General features: G+C 42.0%; 2 protein-coding genes across 2 annotated transcripts in view; one reads left to right on the forward strand and one right to left on the reverse strand.

Moving 5' to 3' along the window:
* The window catches only part of LOC310720668 (uncharacterized protein), a gene marked incomplete at its 5' end in the record, with an annotated part of 579,035 nt that overhangs the window by 236,699 nt on the left and 323,843 nt on the right, over positions 1-18,493 (forward strand). The gene's annotated exons all lie outside the window — the stretch shown is intronic.
* On the reverse strand, positions 14,622-15,944 carry LOC310720650 (uncharacterized protein; the record flags this gene model as incomplete). Its single annotated transcript, XM_083531430.1, has 2 exons — positions 14,622-15,044; positions 15,195-15,944. The coding sequence occupies 2 exons, from the start codon at positions 15,942-15,944 to the stop codon at positions 14,955-14,957; spliced, it is 840 nt and encodes a 279-aa protein (XP_083387556.1). The 3' UTR covers positions 14,622-14,954.

An 18,493-nucleotide genomic window follows, 5' to 3' on the forward strand; every position in this document is an offset into this window, starting at 1 on the left:
TTCAAAGTACTTGCTACAAACCTCAAAGGTTTCTTCTTTTTTTTAGTCATTATATATATATATATATATATATATATATATATATATATATATATATATATATATATATATACAGTATATATATATATATAGATAGATAGATAGATAGATAGATAGATAGATAGATAGATAGATAGATAGATAGATAGATAGATAGATAGATAGATAAGTAATACGTTTAAATACAATTAAAAAATCAATTAACGCTTGACTTTTAAAAACGTATGTATAGCCTCCATTTTAACTTTCACATTAGTACATGTACTAATGTACTGGATACTTCTACTCTTAAAATACTAATGATGCAGTTTATATTCCCTGGATGTATGCTCCAAGTCTTATACAATAAACAACTTTATTGCTGTAACTATTTATTACTCATAATTTGCACCACTCCTCAGAGTCTGTAATCCAGTGGTATGGTTCGTATTTACTGGTCTGGAAGTGGTGAACAAACCCTTTCCCGGGGTGAGACAATCTAGCTAGCTTCGGGGTTGGCCGACCTCCTCACGATGTCTAGCTTTTCTTGAAAATGGATTCAGCATTTGTTTCTTTTAGAGCTTGAGTAGTGTTAAAATTAGTAGTAAGTTTATAAATTCTATGATACCAAAGGGATGTGAATATGATAACAAACTGTATGATAGGAAAAAGATTATAAGAAAAACACTACAAGAGATTATAAGAACGCTCTAGAGCAAGCTCCAAATGCTTGAAATAGATATTGCTGATAATTTGTCAGTTTGAAACTGTATCTGTTTAGTCCTCAAAACAAAATGAACACTGAATAGTAAACCCCATATTAGTACCTGTATTTGTATACATTTTTAACACATCTGATAAATGAAGAACCATTTTTTGGTTCAGGGAAGAAAAAAAAAAAGAAGAAGCAATTTTCTGGCGAAATAGTTCCTGTATGTCCAGTACCAGTCAAGCTCTGTATATCACATAATGGCTCTTTTTAATGTGCTCCCTGTTTAACTCATAAACCTGTTATGTAGTTAAATTATTCTTTACATGCTTTACCTATAGACTAGTTGTCTAAAACAAAAGGATACTGCTAGTAACAATGTATCCACTATAATGCCCAATCCAGTACAGTGTTATTTGTGCTGAATTGTGAATCTCAGTACTGATTAGGTAAAGCCGACAACTCAAGGGGAGTTAACAACTCTTTACAACTATGTTAAGCAGAAAAGCATCTCAAAATGTACAGTGTCAAACCAGATGGGTTATAACAGCATTTATACTGGTCAGAGTTGTAGTGGATTCAAAGGAACATAGTCTATGGTGCAGTCTATGGTGCAGTCTACGAGGATTTCCGTGAGATTTCCTCTGTCCTGTATAAACAATAGTGTTGTATATCAAGTTCAAGTTAATTTATTTCTATAGTCCTTTTTACAAGGGACATTGTCTCAAAGCAGCTTTACAGAACATCAGAATTATTGAAAAAAAATGTTTTGTTTAAGTGAATTATATATATTAATTCCCAATGAGCAAGCCTGGGGCGACTGTGGCCAAATGTATGTGGACACCCTAACATCACATCCATATGTAGGGCCTGAATGAAGCAGAATTCCCACATTCAAACCCCAAAATCAGAACAGGAACTAAATGAGTGTTATGTCTGGTGTCTGCAAACTTTCATTAAAATAATTGATACAATAATTTTATACATTCCAAAATAGAACAAATTAAATTTACTGGTAAACTGCTGATATCCCACACAATTCAATTCTGGAACTGTTAGATGGGATTTAATGCCATATGTAAAAAAAAATAAAAAAATAGAAAGATATAAGTACAGCAACTGTCAGAGTAGTTCAGACTGCATGACTTATATTATAGTGTTTTTGTTGCAAAATGTTATTATTGCATTAGTAAAAAAATGCAAAAACATTGTATGTAACATTGTGTGTGAATACTATAAAAAAAGATACTTAATATTTATTTAAGGAGTCTATAATAGAGGAAAAAATAAAATAAAGAAAATTTCAACTTTCTTCTCTTATAGCCCCACAGATTGTTGTGTTTTTATTCACACATTGGTAATATTTTATTTTAGGAAAATGGCAAACTGTAAAATAAATCTGTATGACTACCAACTCTTAATCCTGGTAACATATTGCAGGTTAAAGCTTCACCCTTTAGTTTCTTGTTTTGTAATGACAAAACAGATTATGGACAAGCAACATAATATACCCTGGGAAAATAATGGAAAGGAGGCAACTCTAGTCTTGTAGATTACCATGGCTCAGGGAAGTGTCCTAGATCTGAGAGGGAAATGAAAGGCAGTGATCAAGATTAATGTTCCCCCAAAACACTATGCTGTAAAACGGGGGAAAAGCAGACATGCGTTAGGAGTGGATAAGGGCGAGCCTTGGTTTTTTTGGTCTGTCTCTTCTTGTTTTATCAGATTCTTCTTGCTAAAAAACAGACCACTTCTTTTTCTTTTTTTTTTTTTTTTTGCTGCTTTAATTTTTTTTGTCATATTTCATTCACTTGTGCTGAAGTAATTTTTTTGTAAACAGCTTTGAATTTTTTGTGAACTACATGAAATAATGAATTTTCAAGATTATTTTTGTCCTTTATGCCTTCTGTAAAAATTTGACAGACTTTTATATGCATATTTTCCATCTGGTTTATGTGGATAAAACGTACAGAGCTTGTGTGTATTTTCCTACTTATATGTATCTGTTTTTCTCTGCCTGAGAGTTCGAGAGAGCTGGCTATGTGTGTTGAGAATATCGGTGTGTGCACGTGTTCCCGTGTGTATGTGTGTGAAATGTTAGAGGGCTCAGCGCTGTCCCCGCCCCCTCCCTGCATTCCCGAGGCTCCGATTGGACTGTGTTTCCATGGCGACAGTGGGCCTTGTGAGGAGGGGACGGGTTATTGGCGTTAGTGAGGCGGCTGTGTGTGACTCTGTTGCCTTTCTTATGCTTCATGTCCCACAATCTCATGCTACAGATAGAGAGAGAGGAAAGCGGTACAGAGAGAGTGGTAGAAAGAGTGTTGACAAGAAAAAGTGAGAGACAGAGTTTATTTCTAAATAAAATCTAAAAAACAGTACAAGGAGAATAAAAGAGCTTAAAGAATGACATTTTGAAGGAAGAGGAAAATAGGAGGTAGAGAGCTGTTTAACTCTAAGCTATGATCTCTCTCTCTCTCTCTCTCTCTCTCTCTCTCTCTCTCTCTCTCTCTCTCACACACACACACACACACACAAACACACACACACACACACACACAAATTCTAGACCCACAAACCCTTTTTACTGACTAATAAGTGGTTCTAGCATTTATCATCGAAAAGAATACAGCCATCTAATCTCCTGTTATACTAAATATAATGTGAAGTCAAACTGGAAAAACTGGTACTTGAGAGTTTTTTCAAGGCAGTTGACTATTAAAAACTATGCTAATCTTTCACTCAAGCCTCTTGAAGTAATGTTGCTGATTAGATCACTTTACTTAGGACAAGTGGTTGAGGTAACTAACTTTTAATATAGAAGCCACAGTGAACTAAACTGTTTTTTTGGGAACTTTGCAAAATGACATGCAGGAAACAATCAGCAGAGGAAAAAGTGAGAGAGAGAAAGAGAGAGAGAGAGAGAGAGAGAGAGAGAGAGAGAGAGAGAGAGAGAGAGAGAGAGAGAGAGAGAGAGAGAGAGAGAATAGACAGGTCTATACAGGTGTATATGATACACCCCCAAACACCACAAACACACACACACACACACACACACACACACACACACACACACACACACACACACACACACACACACACACACAAATTGACTTACATACAAGCCAACACTGCTGATAAATCTAGTTACAACATGTCGACAGAACAAGTTTACCCATCTCAATGATGGGGTAGGAACTCCTCACATTCAGATACTTTGTTGTGCTTAAATCTTAAAACATTTAATGACATGAGCCTTTTATTAAACATCATTATATCACCAGGACAGATTAGAAATAAATTTATTAGAGGGACAGCGCATGTAGGACGTTTGGGAGACAAAGTGAGGGAGGCGAGATTGAGATGGTTTGGACATGTGCAGAGGAGGGACATGAGTTATATTGGTAGGAGAATCCTGAGGATGGAGCCACCAGGAAGGAGGAAAAGAGGAAGGCCAAGGAGGAGGTTCAAGGATGTGGTGAGGGAAGACATGCAGGTAGTTGGTGTGAAAGAGGCAGATGTAGAGGACAGGGTGGTATGGAGACGGATGATCCACTGTTGCGACCCCTAATGGGAGCAGCCGAAAGAAGAAGATTTTACCAGGACAAACCACTACAGAGTGGATTCTTCACCCAGAAATTAATTGAAAGTCTTGGTCTGTATCTGCATGATGTTATGCATTGTGCCACTGCCATATAATTGGCTGTTCAGGTATAAAGGTGTTCCGATTAATGTTACATTTGTTGCATTTCAGGCTGTTGGATATTTATGTTAAAATGTAATAATAAAACATAATACCAATACTGACTAAAGGGATAAAAACAATATACAATACAATGTTAATTAACTGTTGTGTGTTATGCTGATAATCCTGTAAGAGTAATTTATAGTTAATGATGTGTCAGAGGTGTTGGTTAAAACTGGTGATAACTCAAATGTCAGATACTACAACCTCATCACCCCTGTAAGAAATCTCACTACACAGACAAGAACCAACAAACAAACAGAAGTAAAAACAATGTAAGTGTAAATAAGCAGAAGTGAGGGAATGAAAGAGTCTGATATTATACTATGACACCAGTACTCTTAATACTGTTACTACCATGGAGGGTTTAATTTAGAAAACTTGAAGGTGGCTTTTGACTGTAATTGTTACAAGCTGTTTTGCTATGATGATTTGCCATACTCAGGACTCCATCAGTGAAAATAGATAACTTCTAAAATATTTATTAATTGATAGTTAACATTTTATTGTTTAATTGAAGCATTTAATTGTAAATCTTATTTTAAAACAATAGTAACTATCTTGGTTGATCTTTTTTGCACTTTTTGAACATATAGTACACAAATAGAAAATAAGTAATTTATTTAAAATTGGATTTTCCAGTGCCACCCAGATGAACATTGGTTTCATTTTAAGTAATATTGTCTCTGGGAGTTTTATCCCTGCCATCATCATCTCTGGTGCTAGGAAAAACTTTAGAAAAAATGTATCAAGTTAATTTTAAATTCTGAACTGATATATTTATGTGAATCTGCTTTGTGAGAGCATCCGTTGTTTAAAGCGACATATGATTTAAATCTTTATGGTATGGAATACCCTAAAAAAGAAAAGGGTATAGCTTTTTTGCTCAAGATATCAGTCTTGAATTTGTCATTTGTTCTGCCTGTTTGCTGGACATTTGGACATCATATTAAAGGGCAGTTGATCAGTCCAGTGTTTATTCTTATTGTGAAATTTTTACTTTTGCCCTGTAGTTACAAAGTGGTTTAGATACTAATGACAATTAATTATAAGCCATTAATGAAACTACAGATATCCAATGTGATCCAAACAATTGTGTGCACAATTACAATATGGAAGGTTGTTGAGGCAGTTGTGGTAATGGCTAACTGGCCTATTGAAAGACAGGATTGTGTTTTGAGAATTTGCTATTCAGTACAACTTTGGGGAGTATTTATTTATTTATTTGTTTGTTTGTTTGTTCATTAATTCATGTATTTATTTATTGTTTGTTTGTGGATGTTAAGTTTAAGTAATGCAGTAATTTATTCTGGTTAGATTAAAAAAAAAATGTAGAATGCTGGTGACCCACATATTGTCGTTTCCTTAAAGCTTTTAATCCATCATTAATTTAAAATTTGACAAACACAGAAACACCAAAAATCCTACAAACTTTTACAAGCTGTTTAAATGCTGTACAAAAGAATTTACACAGACCAAAAAAATCTGGCTTTACAAATCTAACCTGCTGTTCCCGTAGATGCCAATTGACAGTCGTCTGTAACCCCTGAGCTTCATGGAGATGTTTCTCACTTCTGATCTGCTTTGGAACGTAGGGGTTTTGGTCACTGCTTGTCTCATTTCTCTCTCTCTCGGCTTGATTTTACTTTTGATTTCTTAACAGCAGGGGTAACGCTGAGATGTTGTGCTTAAACATCACAATGCAAAAGCAAAAATAAATAAATTAATTAAATTACATTTCCAGCAGCTCCTGAACCTGTTGTGACAATTTTCCTTGAACAGTTTTTTTTTTAAGAATTGAAAGGTCTACCTGCTTTTTAAGAAAACTGTAATGTTGACCCATTTGAGGATTGGTCTAATACTGTAAGAAGGCTAAGGGTGTCCAGTAGTTTTTGAGCCACCAAGTGCTGTTTATTGTGTTGTTTAAACAATGAAAAAAAAATCTCATTTTATATATATATATATATATATATGTCATTATCTCAAAATCTCATTTTATATATATATATATATGAATGACTCATATCTGTATAGTTAAACTAAAACGATCCAGGAGGCTATAATGTGACCACTGAGGAGATGTTTTCTGAAACAGATTCTAAAAAAAGATACACATCTTTCTGAAAAAGATGTGTATCAACTTCTGTTTTGCTACGTGAACATACACAAGAGTATCTTAACTGTACAATATATATATATATATATATATATATATATATATATATATATATATATATATATATATATATATATATATATATTGTTATATGTATATGATATGTTTTAATATGATATATCAACAAAATACACCACCCAGAATGAAGTCCTGTTACATCTGCCAGGATACACTTGTATACCTACACTAAATCTGAGATACTGTTTACATGCCTTAAGATATACTACCTACTTATTCAAAGGAGAATCAGATTCTCTTTGTCTCTTGTTTTAAAACATTATCACAACATGCTTCACAAGAGAAAAACAGGGCGCTAGTAGTAATTAGTTGTAATCTGAGGAATTGCCAGCTAAACAGGTATTTTACCTAGTACTAAGAAACTGGCAGCTCTGTGTATTATTTTATATAGAAGGTAAATCACCAAATTAGCAAACACACAAATAAAAATAAAATACAGTATTGTTAAGATAAATGTGGTTTATCTAGTACCTGGATACTGTACTTTATAACTGTACTGTACATGAAAACTGCTGTAATCTCTAATGGTCATCATGAACATCCTGCAACACACTTAGTACTGTTTGGCTTTACAGTATATAGCTGTGAACTGTAAGTCTTGTTCTTATCAAGGTTTCCTGTCATTAACATATTTCTTTGCCATTGTCATCTTTGGTTGTTAATCTTCATCTACATCAAGAGTTCTATAAACCTTGGACCATGAACCACACCTTTCTGGGGGTTTTAGTTTAGCTTTAAATGCACACTTTATGTGAATACATATTAAAAATATACTTAATTCAATGTGCATAAATTTGTTCAACAAAAAATGTCCTTTCTATAAGGAGTTATAAGACTATAATATAAAAAATAAAAGACAGTTTTATAATTTACATTATCTACAAAATAGATGATTTTCAAATGGTAAGATTTTTCCTGAGCACTTCTTTAAAATGAAATCGAACTATTGTGGAAGAAAATGCTCCACAAGAATTGCCTGTGATATCCTAACCAACCCCACAATAATCCATGGCTGGCTGACCAAAAAGTGCAATGTTTGCTGTACTTTCTGGGATGGAGGTATGGCATTACTGTCTCTCCCCTGTCAATCAGCCTGTTGTGGGGATCTGTGAGATCATGTATGCAGAAAAGGACTACACTACTCTGTGATTCAGCACCAGCAGCATTTCGAAGGTTTGGCTTTTTTCTTTATTTTTGCAAAGACCTCTTGATTTTATTAAGTATATAAAACAATTCACTATATTATATATATAAGAAATATGATGGAAAACTTTAAAAGCTAATTACGCTATTTTGAAATGTTCTATTTTTATTTGTAAAACCAACACATTGAAGTAAAAAAAAAATAAACTACCTTGAGTCAGAAATGTTTGTTTGACCATGAAAGGTAAACACTGTAAGAGAGAACAGGCAGTAAGTGTAGTACACCTTCAGCATTGTCAATGCCATTACAACTGTTACACCTTCAACTACTGTGCACCCCACTATACTTATGTATAGTGGGGTGCACAGTATACCTCCTTCTCTTCTTCTTCTTCACCTTCATATATCTATAACATTTATTTTTATTATCAGGATTTTGAAGCAATATGTTGATCTGTTATACAGTAGCTCTGACGTATTTGTAGGTGTGATCATTTACTTATTTTTAGGCATAAAGAAAACAAGGTCAGCGTTACTCTTTCTGAGCCCACTCCCAACACACTCACACACACACACACACACACACACACACACACACACACACACACACACACACACACACACACACACACGCACACATCTCACGACCCAGTTTCCAGAATTACAGACACTGGTTATTCAGTACTTGCACACCACACACACATACACACACTGTAAATGTTTGTGAATCTTTTAAAATAAAAAAACTGAAATATCACTTGTACAGACCCTCTGCACCAACACTTGAAAATTAGCTCAGGGGCCTCACAATTTTCTTTAACTTTGCTGAGATGTTTCTACACCTTGATTAGAGTTCACCTGTGAAAAAAAGTTTATTGATTTGACATGATTTATGAATACTTATTTTAAGAAGGTGTTTAACAAGAGTGGAGGAAGGTGCACACAGGTGGATTGTGTTCTATGTAGGAGATGCAACTTGAAGGAGATTGGAGACTGTAAGGTGTTGGTGGGGGACAGTGTAGTTAGACTGCATCAGATGCAGCACCTCTTCATCCAGCACCTCTTCACCACCATAAGCCCCTGTCTGACCTCTTCCCTGAATCTCACACTACAGTCTTCCTCCCTTAGTTTCCATCTTATTCTTCTTTCAGTCCTCACTCTCCTTCTCTTCTTCTTCTTCACCTCCAAAACCTTCCTACAGACCACCATCTGATGCTGTTTAACTACACTGTCTCCTGCCAACACCTTATAGTCTCCAATCTCCTTCAAGCTGCATCTCCTACATAGAACATAGTCCACCTGTGTGCACATTCCTCCACTCTTGTTATACACCTTCTTAAAATAAGTATTCATAAATCAGTGACTTCCTCATACAATACCATAACTCCTCTCTCGGCACCCTGTCGTATGCTTTCTCTAAAGAAAAAGAGAGGAGTTATGGTATTGTATGAGGAAGTCAGGTGTGGCAGAGAAGTATGAGGCTGGTGCACGACATGTATGAGGACAGTGTGACAGCAGTGAAGTTTGCAGTAGGAAAGACTGGTTCAAGGTGGAGGTTGGACTGCAGCAAGGATCGGCTCTGAGCCCGTTCCTGTTTGCAGTAGTGATGGACAGGTTGACGGACGAGGTCAGACAAGAGTCTCCATGGACTATGATGTTTGGGGATGATATTGTGATTTGTGGTGAGAGTAGGGAGCAGGTTGAAGAGCCTGGAGAGGTGGAGGTACATGCTGGAGAGAAGCAGAATGAATGTCAGTAGGAGTAAGACAGAGTACATGTGTGTGAATAAGAGAGAGGAGAGTGGAGTGGTGCAGTTGCAGGGAGAAGAGGTGGTGAAGGTGGAGAAGTTCAGGTACCTGGGTTCAACAGTGCAAAGTAATTGAGAGTGTGTTAGAGAAGTAAAGAAAAGAGTGCAGGCAGGGTGGAGTGGGTAGAAAAGAGTGGCAGGAGTGTATTTTGATAGAAGGGGATCTGCAAGAGTGAAAGGGGAATTTTATAGGACTGTGGTAAACCTGCTATGTTGTATGGTTAAGAGACAGTGGCATTGACTAAAAGACAGGTGGAGGTAGCAGAGCTGAAGATGTTGAGGGTTGAGGAGTGACGAGGATGGACAGGATTAGAAACAAGTTTATTAGAGGGACAGCACATGTAGGACGTTTTGGAGACAAGGTGAGGGAGGCATGATTGAGATGGTTTGGACATGTGCAGAGGAGGGAGACGGGGTACATCGGTAGGAGAATGCTGAGGATGGAGCCTCCAGGAAGAAGGAAAAGAGGAAGACCAAGGAGTAGGTTTATGGATGTGGTGAGGGAAGACATGCAGGTAGTTGGTTTGAAAGAGGCAGATGTAGAGGACAGGGGGTATGGAGACGGATGATCGGCTATGGCAACCCCTAATGGGAGCGGACGAAAGAAGAAGAAGTAGAAGAAGAAGAAGAAGAAGATTGGACAAGATTTAGAAAGGCACACATCTCTATAGAAGGCCTCACAGCTGACAATGCATATCAGAGCAAAAACCATGAGCCAAAGCAATGAGGTCAAAGGAACTGCCTCCAGAGATCAGAGACTAGATTGTTGCAAGGCAAAAACCAGTTGGTGGCCTGGGCAAACTGATCAATCGGAGAGAAGGGCCTTAGTAAGAAAGGTGACTAAGAAACTGATGGTCACTCTGAGAAAGCTTTAGAGATCCTGTGTAGAGATGGGACAAAGTTCCAGAAGGACAACCATCACTGAAGCCCTCCACTAATCTGGGCTTTATGGCAGGATGGCTAGACAGAAGCCTCTCTTTGGTGCAAAACCAATGGAAGCTAGCGGAAGGCCTCTCAGACTGTGTGGAACAAGATTCTCTTGTCTGATGAAACCAAAATGTAACTGTTTGGCCTCAATTCTAAATGTTATGTTTGGAGGACATCAGGCACCGCTCAATGACTTGAACCCTTTTGAACAGCTCTGAAGAGACCTGAAAGTGGTTGTCCACCAACAGTCACCATCCAACCCGACCCATCTTGAGAGAATTTGCAATGAAGAACGACAGAATATCCCCAATCCAGGTGTGCAAAGCTTGTTGCTTCAATCCAGGTGTGCAAATCTAGACATGTTTCCCTCTCTCCCTCCCTCACCACCCCACACCGATTTGCATAAACGGTTGCAGAGCTATTGATTGACAGCTGTACAGCGTTGCTGTTTCTTCTATAAAGTTCCTGTTATAAGGCACATGGGGTGGAGTCACCCTGGACACAGCCCCTCCCCCTTCTCTTACTCTCCCTGCCCTCTAATTGAGATACATACCAACTCTGTCCTATATGGTGCGCTGGCGAGAGAAGAGACAGAGTGAAGGAGAATGAGGGAGAGAAAGAGGGAGGGGGAGCGAAGCACTCAGGCAAGTGATTTGTGGTCATGATGACACCTTGTGTGTCTCTGGTGCCTGTACATTACTGTGGTATAAAGAAAGCCACACAGTATAGCACACAGAGCAAACAGCGAATACAATAATTCTTATAAATACACACACACAGACATCCATCCTGTAAAATAAAATTACCCAGTCACAATTATAATACCCTAAATATCCACTTCTGAATAGACCTTACATTTATTTTATAAAGTTAATGCATTATAACATTACTAACACAAAAGGGCTGTAATATGCTGCTGCATACCCTAGAAAATATTATGCTCAACTAAATATCATAAATTTTAATTTCCAGCAACCAAAGATCTTTTAAAGCAAAGCCTTTAGCATACATGGTGTTAACATAGTCACATGCTTAGCAAAAAAGCACCTTTTCAGTTTTGTAGTTTTGCTATTAATAGTATTTAATAGTATTTTTAGCAATACTACTGCTATGAATCAACATACACACATTACACAACTAAACAGTGGGAGGTGATAAATGATAAAAGCTCTGGCTTACTGATGTAGAGGTTTCAAGTTCCAGGACCACAAAACTACCAGTGTTGGACCCTTGAGCAAGACCCTTATCCCTCTCTGTTTTAGGGGTGCTGTATCTTGGCTGATCCCAGTTCCCCAATATGCTGGGATAATTGAAAGAAGAATTTCCCTGTGCTGTAATGTGCATGAAACAAATAAATGCATCTACTACTACACAAATAACATTGATTAGACAGTTCACTGTCCATATAATTTTAACAAAGTAAATGTATCATAAACTCATTATCACTAATGTTAGCTAGGTAGCTTGTTTGTTATGTCCAAGTTTTCTTTCCTATTTTATAGCTTCAACAATGTATAGTGACTGTTACAGTCCAGCATTTTTAAATTCCAAAAGGAAATAAAAATAAACTAAAGATATTTGCTTTTAAAACTGACTATTATCAGAGAATGGTTAACAAATACATTCAACCCCAATTCCAAAAAAACTGTGATGCTGTGTAAAATGTAAATAAAAACAGAATGCAATGGTTTGCTATTGATTGATTTTGATTTGCCTTACCACAAAACAACACCTGACCACAAAAAAAGTTTTTCACTTTGCCTCAGCATTTCTGGATCATGTTCACATATGGCCTATTCTTTGCATGATGGAACTTTCACCTGCATTTGTAGATGACATGGCAAATTATTTCTGAGGTGTTTCTGAGCCCATGCAGAATTTTTTCCATTACAGAATCATGCTTTTTTATGCAGTGCCACCTGATAACCCAAATATCATGGGCACCAACATTGATTTTGCCTTTGAGATTTCACCAGATTCTTGAAATCGTTTTATGCTATTATGTACTGTAGATGAGATATTCAGAGTCATATTTGTATGTTGAGAATAATGAATACTTTAAATCAGTGGTTCTTAACCTTGTTGGAGGTACTGACCCCCACCAGTTTTATATGCGCATCCACCGAACCCTTCTTAAGCGGGGCGTGTCATCACGAATCATATGAGTCTGTGTGTGTCTTGACCTCCGCCGAACCCCTGAGACTGACTCACCGAACCCCTGGGGTTCGATCGAACCCAGGCTAAGAACCACTGCACTTCAAAGTCTTCACAATTGTATGTTAAGGAGCATTCAAATGTACTTTTCCAGCCTTTTGTTGACATGTTACGGCCATCAAAAAAAGCATGATCTTGTTTTTTTCCTTAAAATTGTATATTTCCACAGTTTAAACATTTAATATGTAGGCTATGTTCTACTGTAAATAAAAATTTGGCATGTGGGATTTGTACATTAATGCATTTTTTTAAATTTACATTTTGCACAGTATCCCAACATTTAAGGAATTGGGGTTGTCCATGCTAGGCTTTGTAATAGCTTTGTTGTCAAACTAGCATAAGATGTATCAGGAATGTATGCTCACGAGAGGCACAAGCAACTTCTTCTTTGCCTTAATTTTTTTTTTTTTTATGTTTCAGTAGAGAGGTTTACAGGAGAAGACAAAAAACAGTATTAAGATTTTCTTGCAGTTTGTGTCTATCAAGGAGTCAATTGGAATGCAGTCCAGGCAGCTTGAGTGAAACACTGAAGAAATGTCAGACGACATGTGTCATAGGATTGGTCTGAGGAACTATGTGATCTGATTGGATTAAAAAGTTTGTGAAAGTACCACATTCATCTGCAATGCCTTGCAGATATTGTTAATTTCCTTCAACTGCAATAACTTTAACGTCCCCATCTTCTAAAAATGCCATCTTTTAAATATTACTAGAAACATACACTTTATATTATAAGAATTGGAAAGAAAAACTAACACGGTTAAATCGCATAGCTCAGGATTTCCTACAGATTAGTGATAGCCATATGATTATAAATTGGATTCTGAAGACAAGCTGATGAGGTCATTGTGTGATTAATACTGAGTGAAGGACTCTTTGTTTCATCTCACTCTTTCTTCTGTTTACAGTAAACAAGCTGACTTATACCACCAATAGGCAAAAATTTCCCACAAAGTGTGATTCATAAAGAAACCTGGGATATGTTGGAACCACTAACCAACTCATGATGGTTTGGCGAATCTTTACACAATTATTATTGATAATAAAACTTAAGAATGTAAGAACTTTCTCAAGAGCCCAGCAGTGCAGTTTGCTAATGCTGGGATTTGAACTCACAACCTTTCAATTAGAAGGATAACACCTTAACTACTGAATAATTTGACTAAGTTATTTGAATTACTTGAATGAAAGTTGAGTTGTATGCACAGGTGCTTACTCATCTGAAATTACCAGTAACCACTTTAAACCTCGGTCAGGGCCATGTTGGATCGAACGCCTATTCTAGGTTCACTGGGTATTGTCAGGAATCCCCCTGCCACGCCCCCTTCGGAGGCTTTCATACCCCGGGATTCCCTGATGCACGTCGCTCTTGCTCTCGTGCGTGCCCCGCCCGCACGAGGCTCATTGCAATCGGGCTCATCCCGATCACCTGGGACTAGTTTCATGAACCCATCACACCACCTATAAAAGCCTCACACTCACATGAACTTGTGTCCGTTATTGTATGTTTGTGTGTGCGTGTTCATGCCCGTCCGCGTGTGTGCCGTTGTCTTCGCGTATGCTCAGCTCCGCTACGTGCCTTTTTGACTCGGACTCGAACTCTGTTTTCTGGATTATCCTTGCTCACGCAAGTATTTGTGTTGGCACTGCCTTTTGGTTTTGAATAAAACACGGTTTGCTTTCACTTTGGCTTCCGCCTCCGTTCCCACCTGACAGAATAACAGACCTTGAAAAGGAATAAAAGGGGGACACAAAAAAAAAAAAAAATAAATAAAAATAAAAAGGGAAAAACATGATTGGACTGATGCCGTGGTCCCGGCGCGAATCGCACCTCGGCGGTCGGGTGCACTCGGCCGCGATTCCTCCAGGAAAACCCAGAAGCTCGCGGCCGCCTCTCGGTCGTGCTCGGCAGCGCCACGCCCACTCGATGACGTCACGGGACTCCCGGCTCGCTTCTCTGGCAACAGAGCTGAATGGGGCACGTTTTCACGGTGCGTGAGTGACTATATGGAGTCGAATCCATCCAGTTTCCCAACGGAGAAAGCCAGGGTCGCGTTTGTCATTTCTCTTTTGTAGGGGGAAATTCTCTCTCTCGCCTTAGAGTTATGGGACGCGAATAAGGGTGAGTTTGGCTCGTGCACCCGGTTCCTCCAGCTTCTCACCAGGGAACTCGGGATGGTCACGGCTGATCTCCATCTCCTCACCTCCGCCTCCGAGAGCCCGGTTCCGCACCTGAGTCTCCTAGAGATCTCCGCCCTGCTTCAAGACCTCCAGGAAAGCTCTGCTCTGCCTCAGGTTCTCCAGGGGATCTCCACCTTGCTCCAGGCCATCCAAGACGGCTCTGTTCCGCTCCAGGACCTCCAGGAGCTCTTCACTCTGCTCCAGAACCTCTGAAAGAACTCAGCTTCGCTCCAGATTACCGTGGAGAGCTTGGCTCCACCCCAGGACCTCCCGGAAAGCTCGGCTCCGCCCCAGGACCTCCCGGAAAGCTCGGCTCCGCCCCAGGACCTCCCGGAAAGCTCGGCTCCGCCCCAGGACCTCCTGAAAAGCTCGGCTCCGCTCCTGGTCTCCACTGAGAGCTCCGCCCCGCTCCTGGTCTCCGCTGAGAGCTCCGCCCCGCTCCTGGCATCCGCTGAGAGCTCCGCCCCGCTCCTGGCATTCGCTGAGAGCTCCGCCCAGCTCCTGGTCTCTGCTGAGAGCTCCGCCCAGCTCCTGGTCTCCGCTGAGAGCTCCGCCCAGCTCCAGGCTCCTCAAGAGTGCTCCGCCCAGCTCCAGGCTCCTCAAGAGTGCTCCGCCCCGCTCCAGGACCCTTAAGAGAGCTCAGCTCCGCTCCAGGACCCTCAAGAGAGCTCAGCTCCGCTCCAGAGAGTCCCCGAGAGCTCAGTTCCGCTCCAGAGTCCTGAAAGGAACTCGGCTTCGTCCCAGCACCTCCCGGCGAGCTCCTCTCCGCTCCAGGGTCCCCAGGCGAGCTCCTCTCCGCTCCTAGGCTTCCAGGCGGTTCCCTCTCCGCTCCTAGGCTTCCAGGAGAGCTCCTCTTCGCTCCAGGTCCCTGACGAGAGCTTGGCTTCGCTCCAGGGCCCTGACGAGAGCTCCTCTTTGCTCCAGATCCCTGACGAGAGCTCGGCTCCACTCCCGGTCCCTGACGAGAGCTCCTCTTCGCTCCTGATTCCCGAGGAGAGCACGGTTCCATCCAAGGACTCCCGGGAAAGTTCAGCTCCGTTCCAGGGTCTCAAGAAGAGCTCGGTTCCAAGCCAACGCATCCCCAGAAACACCTCTTCATCCAATGGGATCCCGGTGCACACAACACACCTCCGAGACTGCGAAAGGGATGTCGACCAGTGGCCTCCGGGCTCCACCGAAGGCGACGGCTCACCCCACAGTCTCCCTGAAGGCGACTCCACCTCTCGGAGCTCCGCTTCACCCAAGGGATCCCCAGAGCTCTCAACTCAGCCCCGGGACTGTGAAAGGGACGCCGAACCGCTGCCCCTGGCCTCATCCGAAGGTGACGGCTCACCCCACAGTCTCCCAAGAGGTGACGGCTCGCCCCACGAGCACTCTGAAGGCGAAGCTACGTCACAGACCTCCTCTTTGCTCAAGGGGTCCCCAGAGCACTCACCTCAGCCCCGGGACTGCGAAAGGGACGTCGAACCGCTGCCCCTGGCCTCATCCGAAGGTGACGGCTCGCCCCACAGTCTCCCAAAAGGTGACGGCTCGCCCCACGAGCACTCAGGAGATGAAGTCACGTCACAGAGCTCCTCTCACGGCGATGTCTCGCTCCCGAGCTCCTCTCACGGTGACATCCTGCCTCCAAGCTCCCTGGACGATGACAGGTCGCTCCTGAGCTCCCTGGAGGGTGACATCGCATCGATGATCCCTGCCGAGGTCATCACTCAGCCTCTGTGCTCAGTCAGGGGCATCGCTCCATCTCCGGTCTCCATCCAGAGGGTCTTCCAGCCGGTAAGCCCCATTGAGTGCTCTGCCCTGCCTCCGGTAGTCACCAGGGTTGTCTCTCCACTCCAGGTCCCCGTGGGTGATGAGGCCCCGTTCCCGACCTTCCTGGGTAACGTCGATCCGTTTCAGGCAACCGGGGTGGTCATTGCTCAGCCTCCGGTCATCACCAGGATCGTCGTGCCAGTCCGGGTCTCTGAGGTGGAAGCGGCTCTGTTCCAGGCATCTCGGGGTGCCGTTAACCCGCATCCGGCCTCCGCTGAGGGCGTCGCTCCGCTCCAGAGCTCCGTGGGGGACGTCTCTCCGCCTCCGGCCTCCGCCGATGTCGTCGCCCAGCCGCCAGTCTCCAGGGGGGTCGTCTCTCCGCTCCAGGTCTCCGTGGTGGACGTCCTCCCCCATTTGGTCTCCGCTGAGGGCATCACTCCGCCTCCGGCCTCCGTTGAAAAGGTCTCTCCGCCTCCGGTCTCCACTGAGGGCATCGTCATGCTCCTGACCTCCGTGGTGGGCTCTGTTCGGCTCCTGGCCTCCGTGGGTGACGTCTCCCCGCTTCTGGTCAACGCCAAGGGTTGCACTCCGTTCCTGGCCGCCACGTTGGGCTATGCTCCGGTCCTGGGTCCAGCTGTGTCCGTGGTTCCCTTCCGGCTCTCCTCAGGGGTGGTCACTCCGCTTCGGGTCCTTTCCTGCTTTCCCCGGCTTCTGGGCGGTTCCAGCCGGGTCCCTTCAGGCCCTGGACGATCAGGAGGGCCCTCCTCTGAGTGCCCCAGCCCTCCGGGCGTTCGGTGGGTTGGGGGCGTCCGGTGCCGCCCCTTCGGGGGGGGGGGAGGTGTCAGAAATCCCCCTGCCACGCCCCCTTCGGAGGCTGTCATACCCCGGGATTCCCCGAAGCACCTCGCTCTTGCTCTCGTGCGTGCCCCTCCCGCACGAGGCTCATTGCAATCGGGCTCATCCCAATCACCTGGGACTAGTTTAATGCACCCATCACATCACCTATAAAAGCCTCACACTCACATGAACTTGTGTCCGTTATTGTATGTTCGTGCGTGCGTGTTCATGCCCGTCTGCGTGTGTGCCGGTGACTTCGCGTATGCTCAGCTCCGCTACGTGCCTTTTTGACTCGGACTCTGACTCTGTTTTCTGGATTATCCCTGCTCACGCAGGTATTTGTGTTGGCACTGCCTTTTGGTTTTGAATAAAACACGGTTTGCTTTCACTTTGGCTTCCGCCTCCGTTCCCACCTGACAGGTATGAGCCATCACAGGGGACACTTAAGGGCATCTTCCACTTACTAGCAAGTGTTTGGGAGCAAACTGAAAATTGCAGAGAAAACTTATGAAGACATAGGAGAAATGTGAAAATCAGCAGTGCTACCAGGCCTAAACATAGGCACTGACCTACATTTACAACCTTAATTCTAATATTTGTTTCATGAAATTGTATTAATTTATTATTATTATTATTCCCAACAGATTATTCTCTTCATTTCATAGCGTTTCTCTTGGCTGCACTGCTTTCATTACAGATTTTTTGTCCAATCAGATTTCAGCTTCCATGTGCTGCCATGTCAACCTTATCTGCCCAGGGCCTTTAAAGCCAGTACTGCTGGCCTTTTTACCCTAGTCTCTATTAGCAATGGGTCTGTTTCTTTAACCAGTCAGATTTCAAATACGCCTCACAGGGCCAGCTAGCTGGCCCAGAATAGCGGCAGCATTTTTCCGTCCTCTGATTGGTTGGTCAGAGGGGAAACAGTCACAGCCAAGTTCGACTTGCAAAACATGTCTGTAGCGATCTGCA

The sequence above is a fragment of the Silurus aristotelis genome (assembly GCF_946808225.1).
Source record: "Silurus aristotelis genome assembly, chromosome: 26".
Taxonomy (NCBI): Eukaryota; Metazoa; Chordata; class Actinopteri; order Siluriformes; family Siluridae; genus Silurus; species Silurus aristotelis.